At 36.7% G+C, this 20,391-nt stretch overlaps 1 protein-coding gene across 3 annotated transcripts in view; it reads left to right on the forward strand.

Annotated features, from left to right (window-relative positions):
* The window catches only part of Rbl1 (retinoblastoma-like 1), a 75,136-nt gene that overhangs the window by 4,841 nt on the left and 49,904 nt on the right, over nt 1-20,391 (forward strand). For all 3 annotated transcript variants that reach the window (XM_013514137.1, XM_005384716.2, XM_005384718.2), the window contains exons 3-9: nt 8,642-8,842; nt 9,245-9,309; nt 9,404-9,532; nt 9,645-9,805; nt 12,724-12,773; nt 17,024-17,210; nt 18,223-18,389. In XM_013514137.1, the coding sequence (XP_013369591.1) occupies nt 8,642-8,842; nt 9,245-9,309; nt 9,404-9,532; nt 9,645-9,805; nt 12,724-12,773; nt 17,024-17,210; nt 18,223-18,389 (960 nt within the window). The remainder of the gene's footprint in view (nt 1-8,641; nt 8,843-9,244; nt 9,310-9,403; nt 9,533-9,644; nt 9,806-12,723; nt 12,774-17,023; nt 17,211-18,222; nt 18,390-20,391) is intronic.

The raw sequence follows: 20,391 nt of genomic DNA on the forward strand, positions 1-20,391 counted from the left end.
GACAGGGTCTTGCTATGCAGTTCAGGCCAGACTTGAGCTCACTTTGTAGCCCAGGCTGGCCTCGAACTCACAACGATCCTCCTGCCTCAGCCTCCCGAGTGCTGGGATTACAGGCGTGCACCACTGCGCCCAGCCAGGATGGTTTTTTAAAACTTTAATATATACCAAGTTTTAGATTGATGATAAAATAAAGATTGGCAGGGTTAAAGTGGCTTTTAAAATTAAGCAAAACGTATCTGTTGTATAAAGCAATCTGATTGTGCAGTATTTCTCATCACTAACCGTATAATTTAAAAAACCTTTCTAATAATTGGTTGTGGGGGAAATGAACAAAAAAGAATTGTAACAAAAGCCAGGTGTGGTGGCACACTCCTGTAATCCCAGCATTCAGGAGACTGAGGCAGGAGGATCTCTTCGAGTTCAAGGCCAGCCTGGGCTACAAAGTGAGTTCAAGACCACTCTGAATGGCATAGCAAAACCCTGTCTCAGAAAGACAAAAAAATAATTATAACTTTAAAAAATTTTAGAGTTTAAAATATTTATTTATTTATTTACTTATTTTTTGAGACAAGGTCTTGCTGTGTGGTTCAGGCCAGCCTTAAACTCACTATGTAGCCTTGACTGGCCTCAAACTCATAACAATCCTTCTGCCTCAGCCTCCTAAGTGCTGGGATTACAGGTGTGCACCACCACATCCAGCTTTAAATTTTTTGAGACTGGGGATTTTGCTCAGCGACCCAGTGCCTGCTTGGCAAGCACAAGGTCCTGAGTTTGATTCCCCATGCAAAAAAAAAAAAATTTAGAGTACATGCTCATAATAAAAATTTCAGATAATGAAATAATTTCTGGAAATGGATAATGGTAATGGTTGTACAACTTGAGTGTACCTAATGCTTCTGATCTGTAGACTTTAAAATGGTAAATTTTATGCCATGTATATTTTACCACACAAATAGTTTTTAAAAATTTCAACTAGCTGGACACAATGGTGTATGTCTGTAATTCCAGATACTTGAGAAACTGAGGCAGTATGGTTACACATTTAAGGCTGGCCTGGATGACCTAGTAAGACCTGTCTCACAAACAAAAAAAGGGAAAATTTTAGATAATGTATTAGGAATATAGCTCATTGCTGGAGCCTATGATGTGTGCTTAATAGCACAAGGACCTAAGTACAGTCCACAGCACTGAAAGAAAAAAAAATGAAAAAGAAAAAATTTCAGATAATACTGAAGAGGTGAAAGAAGTATGTCCTTATTTTACTCCCCAGAATGAAGCACCATGGCCATTTACTTTTATGTACAAACCTCTAAATTTGTTTTTCAGTGGATTTTTTTGAACATAAATGAGACTGTAACAAATGTATTGTTCTGCAGTTGGTTTTCTCACTTTATATTTTGGAAATCTTTTAATATTAGCATAGGTAGTTCTACCTCATTCATGTTTTTAGTGATTCTAGGATATTTTAGGATATAACGTTTCATATATTTAACCAGTCCCATATGGATGGACATCTTAGTTTTTCCCAATCTTTGTGATTATAGACAAGTGAACATCATTATCAGTATATATTTCGGATAAATTCCTAAGAGTATAGTGATGCAGTAAAAAATATGTGCATTTTGTTGTTTTGTTTTTGTTGTTGTTTTGCAGTACTGGTGATCAAACCCAAGGGTGTTCTGCCACGAAGTCACATCCTCGGCCCTTGTTATTTTTTATTTTGAGATGGGGTCTTGCTAAGTTGTTCCGGCTGGGCTCAAACTTGGAATTCTGCCTTACCCTCCCTCAGTGCTTAGGATTATAGGCATGCACCACTGTATGCAGCAAAAGATAATGTTTCATAAAAATGGATTGATACTAACAAGTCCCTTCCAAAAAAGTTTCCTAAAGTGTAAGATTCTTAATGCTAAAGAGTAGTCAACATGTTTATTTATTTACTTTTATTTATTTATTTATTTATTTATTTTTGGTACTGGGAATCAAACTCAGAACCTTGTGCTTGCCAGGCAGGCACTTGTGCCGCTGAGCTGTATATCCCCAGCTCAACATGTTTATTTAGACAAAAAGTAATTTCAGTAATTTCAAGTGATCTTACTATTTTTTAAATTATTAATAGCTTGGGCTTTTTTCAAATTTCCTTCTTTTTTTTTTTTTTTTTTTGAGATGAGGGACTGACTGACTGTGTCGCCCAAGGTAGCCTCAAACTCCTGGCCTCAGGCAATCAGGCTGCAATGTAGCTGGAACTACAGGCCCATGCTACCACACCTGGCCAAAATTTGTAATTTTAAATGATTATGATATAGATATACAAGAAAATGCCCATTAAGTATTGTTAATAAGTTACTGCAAAATAACATATAAGTATAGATACATATATGTAAAAGAGCATATTTTTATTGAATACTTTCCTATATGCCAGGCACTGCCTGTGAGCTAAATATATTGCATGTCTTATAGTTGTTTAATCTTCACAGTAATCCCATTAAATCTCATTTTAATGTGAGGAAACTTAATTCACCAAAATGTTAACTTACTTTCCAGAGGTAATATATGTAGTAAATGACCGAGCCTCCAAGTTTGTTCTGTATTACACATGTATCTACACACAAATACATATATTAATATGTCTCTATTTTAAATTGTTAATATTCAGCTTCAGTTTGAAAACAAAAATACCAGAGCCACATATTTACTATTCCTGCCTTACACTTTGTGTGTGTGTGTTAAAATATATGTAACAAAATTAACCATTAACCTTTTTTTTTTTTTGTCTTTTTGAGACAGAGTCTCACTGTGCAGTTCAGGCTGGCCTTGAGCTCACTTTGTAGCCCAGGTTGATCCTGAACTTGCAACAGTCTTCCTTCCTTATCCTCCCAAGTGCTGGGATTACAGGCATGCACCACCATGCCTGGCTTAACCAATTTTTTAGAATCAGATTTTTCCAATTTTTTTATGTCCACAGTTCAGTGGCATAATGAACATTCACACTGTTGTGTATCCATCATCACCACCCATCTATAGAACTTTTTCATCTTCCCAGAGTTTGAATACCTATGGACAATTAGCTGATGATATCTTCCATCACCGTTAAATAAGTTGCAAGTATCATTCTGTTTATAGTGCTAGACACTTAAGTGAGTTATGGGACTACCTAAAATAGAAAATGTACCCATAATTCAGTAAACCAGGAACATAAAATATAATTACTAAAGTGACATTTCCTGAATATATACTTACCTACAAATTTAGCAACTTAGTGAAACTGTGTCTCAAAATTTTAAAATGTTTAAGCAAAAGTGTGAATAAGGACCAAAATGTATAATACATATTGTGAAACAGGAAGAAAATATTCAAATAGGAAGAACTAGGGAGCGGGGGAGTGGGAAAGAAAGGAAAGGGGACAAAAAATGAGCTAAGAAGGAAAAAAGGGAAACAAAGCTTTCATAAATAAGGAGGGGGGTGGCTGGGGATTTAGCTCAGCGGCAAAAAGCGCCTGCCTGGCAAGCGCAAGGTCGTGAGTTCGGTTCCCGGTACCGGAGAAAAACAAAAAAAAAAATAAATAAATAAGGAGGGGGGAAAAGGGTTGAGGGGCAGGTAGGGGAATGGGAAAAAAAGAAGCAGCAAGATATATCATGTGTTGATACAAATCCCCTATGATGAATGTGATCATTATGTATACTTAAAATGTACCAATAAACTTCATTAATAAAAAAAAAGTCTTAGAAGGGATGGGGATGCAGGTCAGTGCAAAGGCCCTGGGTTGTTTTCATTTGTTTGTTTTGTTTTGTTTTGTGTTTTTTGCTCCCTAAGACCAGGAAAAAAATTACCTGGACAAAAGAATATCAGCATTTTCCAAGCTTAACTCATGTTGCTAAGTGCCTCTAGAAAGGCAAACAGTGCTTCTAGCACATTTCACTGCACTCATTTTGGAGTAGTGTTTTATTTTTAATTTATATTTTTATTCTTTTTGGTTACTAGAATCGAACTCAGGACCTTGTACTTGCCAGGCAGGTGCTGTGCGGCTGTGCTATATCCCCGGCCCAGGAATAGTGTTTTAGAGCATTTGTTTCCTTGCCTTTTTTTTAAATGCTGGAAATCAAATCCAGGGCCTCATGCATGCTGGCCAAGCTTTCTATCACTGAGTTATATCCCAACCCTGAGGGTTTTTTTAAACTTATCGAAATAAAACTCATATACTGTTTAGTTCATCCACTTAAAGTACTATACACAGTTCAGTGACTCTTACTTTTACTGATTTATTTGTGTATTGGGAATTAAACCCAGGGCCTTCATACTGGGAGACACCTTCACCTTTTATGAGAACGGGTCTTGTTAAGTCACTAAACTGTCCAGACTGAATGCAAATTTGTGATCCTCCTGCCTCAGCTTCCTAATGTGTGAGGATTATAGACACATACCACCACACATAGCTCATTCAGTGGCTTTTTTTCCCTAATGGCTTTTAATACATAGATTTGTATAGCTATAACCACAATCAATTTTATTTATTTATTTTATTTTACTTTTTGGTACTGTAATCAAACACAGGACCTTGCATTTGCCAGGCAGGTGCAGTGCCACTGAGCTATATCCCTGGCCACAATCAATTTTAGAACATTTCCACTGCTCAAAAAAGAAACCTCACATTCATTGGCATTCTCTCCTATCTCCTTACCCACACCTAACCCCTAATAGCCACTAATCTAATTTCTGTCTATATGGATTCATCTATTCTGGATTTATATAAATGGAATCACATGATATGTGGTCTCTTGTGCTGGCTTCTTTCAGTTAACATAATGTTTTCAAACTTACAATGTAGATGTATTAGTACTTTGTTCTTTTTGTAGTTGAATAATATTTCATTGCATGGATATAGTACATTTCATTAATCTTTTCATCAACTGACAAATAATTGGTTTCTACCTCTTAGCTATTATGTCTAGTGCTGCTATGAACATTTTTGTAAAATTTTTTATGGACATTGTTTTCATTCTCTTGGATATAGATATAGGAATGGAATCGTTGGATCATGTAGTGACCTGTGCTTAACCTTTTGAGAAACTATCAGATGGGTTTCCAGGGCCAGGGATATAGCTCAGTGGCATAGTGCCTGCCTGGCTAGTATGAGGTCCTGAGTTCAATTCCCAGTACCTCCCTCCAAATAAGTCTGAGGAGCCCATACTTTTTTCCAAAATGACCATACTAGTTTACATCTCACCAGTAGTATATACAAATACTTGTTAAATGACTTTTTTACTTTAACCATCATGATAGGATGGTTAAAGTAAATAGTATTTAAATAGTAAGTAAATAGTATTAAAGTAAATAATATTTGATTGAAATTTTTATTTTCATTTCCCTGATGACTAATGATGTGGAATATCTTTTAATGTGCTTTTTTCTTTATAAGAGAATCACAATAAATAAAATTGTTTTGAAAGCTGTGAAGTGACTTTGCATATTATAGTTTTAAAAATCATAACCAGGCTTGGAAAAAGAGCTAGGAAAAAGGAGGCTGGCTGCACAGCCAAAAAATGTATCACAGAATCCTTCTGGTAAGGGCACAGCTTGCATGACCAGCAATGCAGTCCCTGGACCTTGATGCAGTATTTTACCCTAGTGGCTGAAAATTGCTATTGATTCTGCTATAAGAAGTTATCACTTTTCACTCCTCTGCACCACCAGCTTCAGATTCAAAATGGAATCTTAAGGAAATGTATCTGATAAAGGATCCCAATTTATTTAACTTCATCCTGAACTTTCAGCAAAGCTGATCTATCTAGAGGAAGAGAAGACTCAGGAATGGGAAATTCCTCAAAGGAAAGGGTTTCACATTCTGATTATCTTCTGAACCTACCCAAAAGAAGAAAAGTACTCTGGAGGGACTAACTTGTGAGCCAAAAACTGTTTAATAATTGGGCAATATTTTTTGGTTCTAATTGATGAGAATCTTTTCTCATCAGATCTTATTCAGCATGCCCAGGGTTTGAATACCTGTGAACAATTAGCTGATGAGATTGTCAACTACTGCATAATGGAAATTAAAAGAGCAGTCATCGGGTGGGGAGCGCTGGTCCTTCAGCTGGCTCGCTTCCTGCCTCTTAGGCGCCCGGAAGGAGGGCCCTGGGTGCAGGGGGAGGCACGGCGGGAGTGCCTGTCTTCCTCTTCCAGCTGGCTCGCTTCCTGCCTCGTGGCAGGCCCTCAGGCCAGCCACCACCGCTCAATTGAGAACTACCACGACACAGAGAAACAGTGACACAATTGGCCCACCATGCCTCGGTTACAGATGCCCACCCACGGACGTGTGTGAACCATTCAAACATCGAGAAACCCCTGGGAATACATGCCGTACAATGGGCCACTCTTGCTTCTGCCATTGAGAACCAGAAAGGTCCAGAGTCAGCGGAGGAGCAGCTGCTGAACAAGGACTCAGAGAACATGAGAATGCAGACTAAGCCCGAGAAGTCAGAGGTCCTGTGGACTGGGGTCATGAGAGCCGCTCAGAAGCTGTAAACCAGGAGGACCTTGCACAATACCTGCAGAGACTCCCTGGAAGCCATTCTTCCCCTGACAGTACAGGCTGTGGTGGAGCTCCAGAGAAGTCTGCAGCAGGATTCCTGCTGCCTGTGCTGATAGCTGAGGAGAGAACACTAACTGGTTGTGGGGTCCCAATGCAATGGGAGGCTGGAGAGAAAACACTACAAAAAATGGCTTTGGCCCCAGACGGCACACTTGATTTTTGACAACACTTAGGCTGTAACTACTTGTTAGATCCTTCTTGCATGTCTCTGTCTTCCTGAGAAACCACTTTGAAGATGCCACCATGTATTACAGCAGCCATTGATATTTTCCTACTAATCTATCCATAACTTTGCAATGTTTGTATTGTTCCTATCCTATTTCGTAAATGGATGCATGTCTATCATTATGTGTTTCCTACAACAACCATTGAGAAAAGTTAGTGATTATTCAATAGGTCACTCATGTATAGCTCTATTTATTTTCTTTAGAAGCCACTTTGAAGACCAAAGTATAGTACAACAACTATTGATAATCTTCTACCTCTTTTGTCTGTAACTATTATTTGTCTATTTGTTTTCCTGAGAAACTATCTTGTAGATAACAGTATGTGAAACAATAACCATTGATAATTTCCTACCACTTGTCTGTAATTTGGTAAGGCCCCCCTATTATTATGTTATCCTTCTTTTACTCTTAAAAAAAAAAAAAAAAAAAAAAAAAACTGAGCAGTCAGCATAAATTAAGAAGCTGTAATTAGAAAGTAAGAGAAAATGATAATAAAAATAATGAGTAAAAGCCGAAAAAAGGTGGAAGGGCACATTTCTGACAGAGACCAAGTGGGCCACCTAACAAAAATAAGTAAAAAAAATAGAGAGGAGCTTTCAGTTTGAGAAACTGAAAGGGCTATCAATCTGATGAAGAGAATCAGACTGGCTTGTTAAAGAACAGAGACCAGTTTTATGTGGTGCTATGGTGGGCTCTAGAAGAATCTTTAGAGCTTGAATATTCTTGAAGGGCAGTTTGGTTCCCAGGAGATGATTGTTCTTGAGCAGCCTTGGTTACCCTTGTGGGGTAATTGGGGAGGTGTCCTCATCATGGGCGTGATCTGTGAGGCTCTGTTTTTCCTGGAGTCCAGGAGGATTAAAGATTTGGAACAATGTCTGGAAATTCTGGGCATTGTTCCAGGGGGTCTAGAACTGGACTTTGTGAAAGCTGGTTATTGGATGTCCCTGCAGATCCTGAAAATGACTTGAGTACTTGGTGGCCTTAGTTTTAAAGGGGGATGGCTGGGGATATAGCTCAGTGGCACAGCACCTACAAGGTCATAAGTTTGATTTCTGGCACAAAAAAAAGGGGGAATGGTATGGGCTAAGTAAATTTAGTGCTACCAAACCTAGTATTACAGCTGGGCATGGTGTCACACACCTGTAATCCCAGCACTCGGGAGGCCGAGGCAGGATTGTTGTGAGTTCAAGACCGTCCTGGGCTACAAAGTGAGCTCAAGGTCAGCTTGAACTGCATAGCGATACCCTATCTCAAAAAGACAAAACAACAAAAAAAGAACCTAGTATTACACTCTTTAAGTGATTAACATGGCTATGTGCATAGCTGAGTAGGGATCTAACCTAAAATTTTAAGGTAATAAAGGAGATAAAACTGAAGGCAGAGGTGCCAAGCTTCATCCTGCTTAATTCCCTATTGGCCATCTGCAAATACAGCCTCTAGGTCTCTGTTACAATATCTTCTGTCATTTAAAAAAAATTACAGATATCATTTGTATATACTAATATTAGATATTTAAGCTTAACCAAATTTCAGTCTAATACCACACTAACATGAAAATGTGCCTTGTAATCAAATAGGCCAGGAAGGTAGACTAATAATCAGGTGATTTTTTCAATTCCAGTACTAAAAAAAGTAGGTAAGTGATCTCACTTTCTGCATAGTAGACTTTATGTTATGACCACTAACTTAATCTGCATATTGAGGTTTTTGTTGCTTGTTTAATGCATTTAAATTTTAAAATAATGATTTCTATTTATAAATAGAATGTGTCCCTTTCAGTTCATTCTGTGGACTAATTTTAAAGTTACCTTTTTCCTTCTTTTTTTAAAAGTTTAATAGAGTTTTTTAGTAAAATGAAGAAGTGGATGGACATGTTAAATCTGCCACAAGAATTTCGTGAACGTATAGAAAGGCTGGAGAGAAATTTTGAAGTATCTACTGTAATTTTTAAAAAATTTGAGCCAATTTTTTTAGATATATTTCAAAATCCGTATGAAGAGCTACCAAAGTTACCACGAAGCAGGAAACAGAGGTAAGATCCTTAATTCTTATATAATTGACATGAAGATTATTATATAAACTTATTAGGAGAGTTCTCTTTCAAAAGTGGGCTTTTTACTAGTTGTATCCATTTGCAAAGACTTAAAATTTTTTAAAAATCCATGTACAGTTACCTATATCTGGATATTCAGGATAATACTTTCATTTATTTGTATATATTCTGATCCTTTCTTAAAGATTGAAAAGGCTTATTTAAGTCCCTTTCAAAAGCCATAGATCATCTGTCCTTTGTGAACAGAATTTTACGTGTAGTTTGACATTATTGTGATTTGTATTTGCTGTTTCAATATTTTATTGTTGTTTCAATATAAATGGTACTTACCAAGCTAGTACCAAGAAAAAACCCTGCACACGTTTTTTTCCCTCTTTTTAGGAGGATTCCTTGCAGTGTGAAGGATCTCTTTAATTTCTGTTGGACACTGTTTGTTTACACAAAGGGTAAGGTGACACTTCCAGTTGTTTTACACCTCTGCTGTGTTTACATGGTGCTATTTGACATGAGACATTTCTGGTTTTTGCCTTTTTTATAAAGGTAATTTTCGTATGATTGGGGATGATTTAGTAAACTCTTATCATTTACTCCTGTGCTGCCTGGATCTGGTTTTTGCCAATGCCATTGTGTGCCCAAATAGACGAGACTTGCTAAATCCATCATTTAAAGGTCAGACCTTTATTCATTTTTTAAAACTAATTATTATTAATTTTTGGAAAAAAAATTCCAAAAATTGACCATTTTCCCTATTGCTATTCCTCTTCATACTGTGTCAATCTAGGTTTACCATCTGATTTCCATACTGCTGACTTTAGGACTTCTGAAGAGCCTCCATGCATCATCGCTATACTGTGTGAACTACATGATGGACTTCTGGTAGAAGCAAAAGGAATAAAGGAGCATTACTTTAAACCGTATATTGCAAAACTTTTTGATAGGAAGGTATTGTACTTACAATTAAGTAACTGAGATACGTAGGAATCAGTAGCAGTCTCAAAGGAAAAGACATTCTCAACATTGCAGGCCTCAGGGTCAAGATTCTCAGATTACAGTCTCTGTTCAAATGCAGAGTGTCTTCTGATCCTATGTGATATAAGAAACTGAGCTGCTTAAGATTGTGACCAGTTATATTCACTGTCAAGTAAATACACTGTCAAGTAAATACTATTGTGCAATTCTAGAAGGTTTTGATGAATTCTGAAGAACAAACTATCAGAGTCAGCCTTATACATAATTAGGAAAAACAAGAAGTCAGAGTAAGCTAATTTGCTGCCACAATTTGAGCACATAACTACTGATTATGAAAGGTAGTATAGTACATAACAACTACCAGGGTCTGGGGGATAGCTCAGCGGCACAGCACCTGCCTGACAAGCAAAAGGTCCTGAGTTTGATTCCCAGTACCAAAAAAAAAAAAAAGGTTAACAACTACCACTTTACTTCCATATAAATAGAACAGAAAATCCACTATAGTTTTATAGTCACTCACAGATTACCTATATTTATTTCATTACCTACATGAAATAATGCCTACATTTCAGTAATACCTACATTTCATTACCTACATGATTATTTACATTTATTTATGGATTTTTTTTCTCATTAACTCAATTATTTATTTTTTAGGCGGGGTCTTACTATGTAGTTTAGGGTAGCCTTGAACTAACTTTGTAGCCCAGGCTGGCATTGAATTTACAACAATCCTCCCGCCTCATTCTCCCAAATGCTGGGATTATAGGTGTGCACCATCATACCGGGCTAATTCAGTTATTTTTATATTTCTAAAATGAGCTATTTCAGTGGGTCTTGATTTCTTTCTGTCTTTTCTTTGTGATGTCAAGCATTAAAGCTAGGTTCTAGTGCACTGATGGCAAATCTTTTAGAGCCCCAAGTGCCTAATCTGTAACCCCAAACCCACTTATTTATTGCAGAGTACCAACACTGCAACTGCCTGAATACTGAGGTTTTGGTTTAGGAAAAACAGTTACTATCCAGTGCTCAGCTGCTGGGGTGAATTGGCTCACATGCCAACAAAGAGGTCTCTGCATGCCCGCTGCATGTAGGTTCACCACCACTGGTCTAGTGCACGGTGGGCAAGCATTGTACCACTATTTAGCCCAGCATTTGATTTCTTCTTTTTCCAACATCGAGCCATAGAACTCGACTAGGCCTTGGGATTTCTCTTTGATAAAAGGAGGGAATTGGGAACTGGGCATGGTGGTGTATGCCTATAATCTCAGTCTCCAGGAAGCTGAGACAGGAAGATTCCAAATTCAAGCCTAGCCTAGGAAGCTTGGCAACTTAGTAAGAACCTGTCTAAATTAATACCAAAAGGGCTGGGAATGTAGCTTAGTGCAAAGACCCTAGATTTGATCCCTATAACCAGAAACTAAAAAAAGGAGGGTTTGGGGTACTGTTAGGTTGTCATTACTATGGTCCCACAATATACGTGTATTACAAAAATTTTTCTTTAAGCATAAAACTTCTCTAACTGATTTCTTCTCCCTTAAATAAACTTTTATATTTAATCTTTTTTCCTTATGTGTATGTCATGGCTCTTTGCCTGTAAAACATCTCCAGAAATGTAAGCTTTTAAAGGAACCAGAAATTAAGTCTAATGGGCTCTGTGCAGAAGCAGCACATTAGTGACCCTCGGTATCATAACTGTTCATTTTGGTTTATCTAGATTACCTGGTACTTGGCTGTTGTATTGACATAATTACTATATTAGAGCTCCTCCTTTCATTCCCAAAGTAAAATCATTATCTGCACTATCATTCTGGTTTGGGTGGTCCTCCTCCTGCTCTTGCATGTTTTGATTGGGCTGTCCAGGATGCTTATTTTTATGTTATTTAATTTAAAAATCAAGGCTGGGGATATAACTCAGTGGCATAAGCGCCTGCCTGGCAAGTGCAGGGTCATGAGTTCAATCCCTAGTATCGCAAAAAAAAAAAAAAGTCAAGACGCTATATGTAAAGCCATTATAAATCAGAAGCTGTAGTAATACAAGCTTGAAATTTCTACTTAAGTAACATTGTCAAGCCAAATGATGGGAAATGCACATTCAACTTCTCCATTCATGTGTGTGCACCCTGACACTTTGAAGCATTTGTGTCTGTCATGTAATAATCTAAATATGGTATAGGCACATAGCAGACATTAAGAATAATGTAGTTTTGCATTCTCTTTGACTTTTTTACTTTTTTGTTAACATGTAGTCATTCAACACGTGTTAGTTTTCCTTCTCATGCATCAGTGTTTAATAATGGAGAGTTTTTATTAGAATCACTTGGAGAATTTGTTAAAAAATGCTACCTGAGAGCTCAGGTCTTAAAGACTGCCAATAATCTGCAGTTTCAACCAGTTTTTTTTTTTGTTTTGTTTTGTTTTAATGATTCTTACAGCACTTAAATTTAGAAAGCACTGCCATAGTCTAACCTTGAGATATTTTCAAAACTTGACTGATTGATTAATTATGGTGCTGAAGATCAGTAAAACTTTAAATGTTATTTGTGTTTGTTTTGTGGTACTGGAGATTGAGTTACATCCCTAGCCTTTTTTTTTTTCTTTTTCTCTTTTTTAATTTGAGACAGGGTCTTACTAAGTTGTCCATACTGCCCTCAGATTTCTGATCCTACTGCCTGAGACCTCTGAGTGGCTGGGATTACATTCATGTACATTGACTTAAATTTCTAAAAATGCATTTGCATGCTGACTAGGTTTTACTGTTCTGAAAGAAATGTTCAGTAATTCTTTTCTCATGGGTTTTGTATCAATGTGAAATTAAAAGGGAAATTCATGTTTCTGTGTGTATTAGTATGCTTAATTATATAATGTCCTACAATGATTTTTCTTCATAGATTTTAAAGGGAGAATGCCTTCTGGACCTCTCCAATTTTACTGATAACAGGTAAATATCTAGCACTAATTGTGTCTGACATATTATAGGCTGCCAATAATTATTTGTTGAAAGACGGGTTTGGTGGTACATGCCTGTAATCCCAGCACTCTAGAAGCTGAGGCAGGAGGATCATCACAAGTTTGAGGCCAGCCTGGGCTGCATAGTAAGTTAAAGGGCAACTTGAAATACATAGTGAGACCTTGTCTCAAAAAATAAAACAAAAAAATTACTTGTTCAACTTTATTAAGTGAAGTGTACATCAAAGGCATGTCTCCACATTCAGATTCTCCCTGCTTTAATGATGTTGAATAGATGTTGTCAATAAGTCTTGTTGGCTTACATTTAAGAAATCATTGGCAGTTAAAATAGCTATACTCTCCTGAGGAACTCATAAATGAGCCGAAGGACTTCAACATTTCATTTTTTTAAAGAATTTTGTAGGACATTTTAGATACCATTCATCATAGGAGATTTGTACCTGTACGTGGTATAACTTGATTCTTCTTTCTTTCCCATTTCCCAACCCTCTCTTCAATCCCTCTTCTCCTCCTTATTTATAAAAACTTTGTTTCCATTTTTTCCTTCTCTTATCTTTTTTTCTTGTCCTTCCTTCCTCCCCTGCCTCCCATCCCATGTTCCCCTTCTCATTTGAACATTGTCTTCCTATTTCCCAATCTCTGTTGTGCATTTTGGTCTTTATTTGTGCTTTTGGTTTTTCACACTAGAGGCACAATGTAGCATTTAAGCATGTGTGTCCAATTTATTTCACTTATGAGTATGGTCTCAAGGTGCATCCGTTTCCCTAGAAATGTCTCAAGTTTATCTTTTTTTTTATGTCAGAGTACTACTCTATTGTAAAAAACAAACAAAAACCAACCACATCTTTATCTAATGATCAGTTGATGGGCATTTGGGCTGTTTCCAAGATTTACCTATTTCTTAGTCTCTGTCACATTAATTCCTGCTCTAATATTTTATAATTTCCTCCCTCCTATAATCTTTAGGTTTGACCTGTGCTGCTTTTTCTAAAAGCTTAAAGTTCAACATTGGGTTGTCTATTTGAGCTCACTGTGTTTTTCTGATATGAGAATTTACTACTATAAATTTCCCTCGTACAATGGCTTTCCTTGCACCCCATTAGTTTTCATATGTTGTTTTGATGTTATCATTTAATTGTAGAAACTGTCTAATTTCTTTTTTAATTTCATCTGTGACTCATTGGTTGTTCAGGAGAACGTAATTTAATTTCCATGTGTTTATGAAGTTCTTGTGATTCTTTTTGCCATTGATTTCCAATTTCATTGCACTACAGCCTGATAATATATATGGGATAATTTCAATTCCTTTCCATTTACTTAAGTATGTTCTATGAGCTAGTATATGGTCTATGTTGGAGAACATCCACGTGCAGCAGAGAAAAATGGGTATTCTGATGTTATGGGGTGGAACACTAGATATCTACTATGTCCCTTTGTTCAAAAGTTTTGTTCAAGGGTTTGGGGATTTAGCTCAGCGGCACAGCGCCTGCCTGGCAAGTGCAAGGTCGTGAATTTGATTCCTGGAAGCAGGAAAAAAAAAAAGTTTTGTTCAGTTCTAATATTTCTTTGTTGAGTTTTTGTCTAGTTGATCTGTCTTTTTGTAACAGTGAGGTATTGAGGTCCACCATTACAATTGTATGACTGCTTATTTGATTTTTCATGTCCATTAATACTTGTTTTATATAGTTGGGTGCACTAGTATTTGTTGCATATATATTTATGATTGTTATCTCTTCCTCTTGGATTGTTTCCTTTACAAGGATATAGTGACCCTCCTTGTGTGTCTTATTCAGTCTTGGCTTGAAATTCACTTTGTCTGCAAATAGAATAGCTATTTCTTCTTTTTTCTGGGTTCCTATCATGTGGAGTATTGTTTTCCATCTTTTGCCTTTCAGTCTATGAATTACTTTTTGAATTAAATGTGTTTCTTGTGTGCAGCATATTGTTGGATCTTGCTTCTTGATCCATTCTGCCAGTCTGTTTCTTTTGGTTGGTGAATTGAGACTGTACACATTGATGGTTGTAACTGATATGTGTTGACTTATCTTTGTCATGTTATTTTCCTATTGTTGGCTCTTTTTTTTTCCTTCTGTTTAATTGTTTGCCTTGCCTGGTAGATTCCTTTTATTGGGGTTCATGGAATTGTAATCCTTGTTATTTCTTTCTAGAATGTCCTTCAGAACATTTTAGAGTGTTCATTTGGTGGTCATGAATTTCTTCTAGTGTTCTTTGTCAAGGAAGTGTTTTATTCTCCATCAATTTTGAAAGATGGTTTTGTGGAGCACATCAATCTGGGTTGGAGGTCTTTTTTTTTTAGGGCTTGAAATACTTCACTCTAAGGTCTCCTTGACTTGAGGGTTTGTGTTGAGAAATCTGCTGTGATTCTGTTGGGCTTTCCTTTATAGGTGATTTGTTTCTCTTCTCTAGCAACTACTAATATTCTGTTCTTGTGTTGAACTTCTGGAATCTTGACTATTACATGCCTTGATTTAGTTAGTTTTTTATCATGGCTAATTAGAGTTCTACGTGCCTCACTTAACTGTATGTCAAATTCTTTTTCCATGCTCAGGAAGTTGTCTGCCATTACTTCTACGAACAGGTTTTTTATTTGTCATTTGCACTATATCTTGCTTTCTCATTAACACCAATCAGTTGTATGTTATTCTTCTTTGCATCATCTAGCAACTGTTGGATTGATTTTTTTGTGGTCCCTTGCTATTCTTAAATCTTTCTTTTCATGATCACTAACTGCAATCCTATTGTCTAAATCTGAGAGTCTGTCTTCCTATTGGCTCATTCTGATATGTATACTCTCAATGGAAGTTTTAATCTAGATATCTTTTGAATCTGTTTCGTGGTTTCCATTTCTTTCCTATTTTGAACATTCATGGTTTTCATCATTTCCTTAAGCTTTTCTGTTTATGGTTACTGTCTCTGTAGCTTTGAGAGATTATTTCTGATTTGATTTTTTTCTAGAGCCTCATTCATCTGCTTTGTTACTTCAAAGAGTCAGGATAAGTGGCTTTTAGATTGTTCTAGCTCATTGCTTCCCCATGTTTGCCTTTGGTGAGCTGGAAGTCTTGGATTGCATCTTGCCTACATGACTTTTTCTTTTCTTTTCTTTTCTTTCTTTCTCTTTTTTTTTTTTTAAGTTTAATTCCTGGGTTGATGCTTGTAAATTGTTTATGGCAAGTAATTTTGTTAGTATTGTTAGAGAACCCTTATGAAATGACTGCTTCTCAGAGGTATCTTCTAGATGTACCTAGCTTTTAGGTTTTGAGTCTGTTGCAAGATCTCTTCAAACAATTGAGGATAAGAAGCTGTTGCCTATTTGGCCTACCCTCTGCTTCTTTAGCACTGGCCTATGCTATTGTTTATGAACCTTAGCCAACCTCAATATTGGCATACGTGGAAGAACAACTGATTAGAACAATTATGTCAAACTTGACTAAAGTAGTACAATCGGTAATAATGCATTAAACACAACCTAGAAAATTACAAAATGTGGTAAACTATTAATTTACCACCTTTAACCATATGAGAAAGATTTGTAGTTATAAAACAAAATCCAAAACAAACCAGAAAATTATATATAGTAAATATGCCTTCAGTATAACAATTTTACCCTCAAGGGAGAAAATTTAAAAGTGGTTAGGGGAAAAAAAATAAAGAAATGGAGAAAGAGATTAGAAGCAAGGCTGGAGGACAAAGGGAGATTACACAAACTTTGTGAAACTGGTAAAGACAGGAGTGAAAGAGAGAGGGAAAAAATAAGAACAGAAGAACAAGAAAACCAAAAATAATGTTTGCACTCATGTAAAAACATAAATAATCAAGAAAACAAAATAAAAACAAGAAAAAAGTGTCCACTTCAGGGCATGTCTCTGCTGTCACTGGGAGACAGTTCAGATCTGTGTTGATTAATCCCAGCAAGCCAGCTGTAAAAATCTTTAGTTCTGCCAAGCCTTGGATTCTAAATTATCTTCAAGATTAATTCATCAGCTGGGTGTGGCGGCACACGCCTGTTATCCCAGCACTCAGGATGCTGAGGCAGGAAGATTGTTGCAAGTTCGAGGCAAGCCTGGGCTACAAAGTAAGCTCAAGGCTAGCCTGAACATAGTGAGACCCTGTCTCAAAAAGACGCACACACACACATAAAAAGGATTAATGCATCATATAACTTAGTTTTGTTCTAACAGCTTAAAATAATTCTCTTTTCAGCAAAGCAGTAAACAAGGAATATGAAGAATATGTTCTAACTGTTGGTGACTTTGATGAGAGGATCTTTTTGGGAGCAGATGCAGATGAGGAAATTGGAACACCCCGAAAATTTACTGGTGACACCCCAATTGGAAAACTGACAGTGCAAGCTAATGTGGAATGTAACCTTCAACAACACTTTGAAAAAGTAATATTACCTAGCCTGGCTTCAGTCTTGAATGATCTTTTTCTTACTCTGTGTGATTCTACTAACAGCAGAAGCATCTTTCAAGTTAAATCTTGAGTTTCTTCTACTAATTCGTATTTCCCATGAAAGCCTGAAAAGGTAATTTTTAGAACTATGGCATTTAGCATTTTGCTATGTTTCTTGCTATTAATCATAGTTTGGATCTGTTTCCCCAGAGCATCTGGGTATAATCATATATAACATTATGTGTTTTTTGATATAAAGAGGAATTTATGCTTTCTTACCATTCTTTCTTTGCTTCAACTTAGCATCTCTTGTGTTGCTTTAAAAGTTAGCTTGCCTTATTACCCATTATACAAACTATACTCTTCTCTGACTGCTGCCATACAACTTCAGACTTAATTGCCAATGGCCAAGACTTAATTCTGTATTTATGTGTGAAATGCGTTGGAGAATGAAGTCTAATTGAAAATTCACCCATCTAGAATATGGAAAACCCAAGTTTTAGTCCATTCTGTGCCATTGTTAGTTTAAACAAGTTTTTTAACTTTTCTGTGCCAATTCCCTCATATGTAATATAAAGATAGGTGTATGTTACATTTCAGATGAAGCGTATGGCAGGGGATGGTATTGGTGATTGAACCCAAGACTTTGAAATGGAGCAGCATCCCCCAGCCTTTTTTGTTTTTTATTTTGAGAAAGTTGTGCAGACCGGGCTGAAACTTGCAATCTTCCCTTTAGCCTCCCAAGGCTTATCCAGGGGCTTGGATAATAGAGGTGCTCAAATGACTTTTATGAAGATAATATGATATCACAGAAGGCATTTTGAAAAAGTATTACTCAAATGTAAAGATGTTATACTATTGTTAATATTTTGTGATGGGTATCCAGAAAGGAAGGAAAAATAACCCACCAGTAATTATGAATAGAGAATATGTTATATATACTGAGCTAAAAATGTAGTAAGAGGGAAGATAATTTTTTAATCTTACAGATTTTTCTTTTCTTACAGAAAAGATCATTTGCACCTTCTACCCCACTGACAGGAAGAGGATATTTAAGAGAAAAAGAAACAGTCATTACTCCTGTTGCTTCAGCCACCCAAAGTGTGAGCCGCTTACAGAGTATTGTCGCTGGACTGAAAAATGCACCAAGTGAACAACTTACAAATATTTTTGAGTAAGTACAATGCTTTTATTTTTCTAAATGTTTTTAAAATTAAATTCTTTATTGCATTCTGTTTTTATCGTATTCATGATTCTTTAGGTAGTGTATATACATCTGGCAAGTCTTGCTATATCATTTCAATTATAAAATAAGTGGGCCTAAAACCAGAAAGAAGTACCTATCCCTCTCCCTCTCTCTCTCTCTGTCTCTCTGTCTCTTTCTTTCAGAAAGAGAGAGGAGACAGACACTCAGTCTCAAAAGTAGCTCAGAAGATAGGTAGGTTGCAAGTAAGGTAGGAATATTATCATGGAGCTCTTCCCTTCTTAACATTTGAGTAGATGGTTCTATGTTGCACTACTTATTTGAGGAAAGAGGGAGAGGGAAAGAGGGAGAGTATATTACATACATGTTTATAAAGATGTATACAGAATTATTTCACAGAATTATAGACTTTCAAGTATATCTTAGTTTATTTAGCTCTGACATTTCACTTATTACCCCTATGTCATGTATTTTTAGATTGACTTTGAATGGGTTCAATATAAATGTCATCAATGGGGGAAATTGATTGATTTTCTCTTAAATTTTAGTACTACAGCTACAAAATGGAATTTTATGTAATTCTGTTGTAAAGAGTATTTCCTGATAAAGGTGGTGGAATGAAATCAGCAAAGCTAGAGGCCTCACACTTGCTCATTTCAAAGCATATTACAAAGTTACAGATCAGAGAACTTTGTTTCCTAGTACCTAATGAAATAAGAGAATAGTAAAAACTAGTGAAAATGTTTTTAGCAGCAGTCAAATAAGAAAGAGATGATTTTATGACATCAACCTCCAAATTAGTGATCTAGAAAGGAAGTGGATGCTTCCGGTATGCCCATCCTCAAGAAAGAGTACTGGGAAAAGGGGTTATATTGGTAGAATCCTGAGCATGCTCTTTATTAGCATGCTTTTTCCAGATTTGGAGAGAAACAAATGGGCCATAAATAGGCAGATGTGTAAAAATTCACAGACACCTCCCCAAGTGAAATCCCCTGTGTATTACCACCAGGATCCCAACTGAACTATGAAAATCTGCCAGAGGCTGCAATTTTTCAGGGTTCCATTATAATTTTGTGGCAGGAGCTTCGTGAAAGTAGAAGAGCAGGCATGGTGGCACATGCCTGTGATCCCAGTATTTGCTTGGCTGGGGCAGGGGGATCGCCACAAGTTTGAGCTCAGCCTAAGCTACATAATGAGTTCAGAGCCACTCCAAACTACATGACAAGAATCTGTCTCAAAGAAAAGCAAAATAAAGCAAAAACAAATGAAACTAGAAGACATTCCTGAGACTGCTAGATGTCGGAAATCCTGGAATAGAGACATTTTACTAAGCTCAGCTGAATGTGGTGGCACATGCTTGTAATCCTACCACTTGGGAGGCTGAGCCTAGAATATCACCGAGAGTTGGAGGCCAGCCTGGGCTCTGTAGTGGGTTGAAGGCCAGCCTGAACTGTATAGTGAGACAAAAACACTAAATCTCAGAAGACAAAGCAAAGCCCTGAAGTCCAGCAAAAGCTGCACATAGCATCAGCTGAGCTCTTACCCTGTTCCCCAAACCTTCAGTTATATGAAAGCAGACAGGGCCGGGGATATAGCTCAGTGGTATAAGCATCTGCCTGGCAAACACAAGGTCCTGAGTTCAATTCCCGGTACCCCAAAAAAAAAAAAAAAAAAAAAGGAGAGAGAACATCCAGTCTCAAAAGTAGCTCAGAAGATAGATAGGTTGCAAGTAAAGTAGGAATATTATCGTGGAGCTCTTCCCTTCTTAACATTTGAGTTGATGATTTTATATTGCACTACTTATTTGAGGATGGGTAAGTTGAAAACAACTAGCAAGGCAATTTATACAAATACTTTATAGCAACAAGAAAGGGAAGGAGGAAGCAAGTATAGAATCCAAAGATGAAGAACCCAAATGAAAATAAATGAAGAGATATCTCCTGTTCATGGATTAAAAGTGTTAATGTTAAAA

This window comes from Chinchilla lanigera, unplaced genomic scaffold, assembly GCF_000276665.1.
Source record: "Chinchilla lanigera isolate Chin_1 unplaced genomic scaffold, ChiLan1.0 scaffold00021, whole genome shotgun sequence".
In the NCBI taxonomy this organism is placed as follows: domain Eukaryota; kingdom Metazoa; phylum Chordata; class Mammalia; order Rodentia; family Chinchillidae; genus Chinchilla; species Chinchilla lanigera.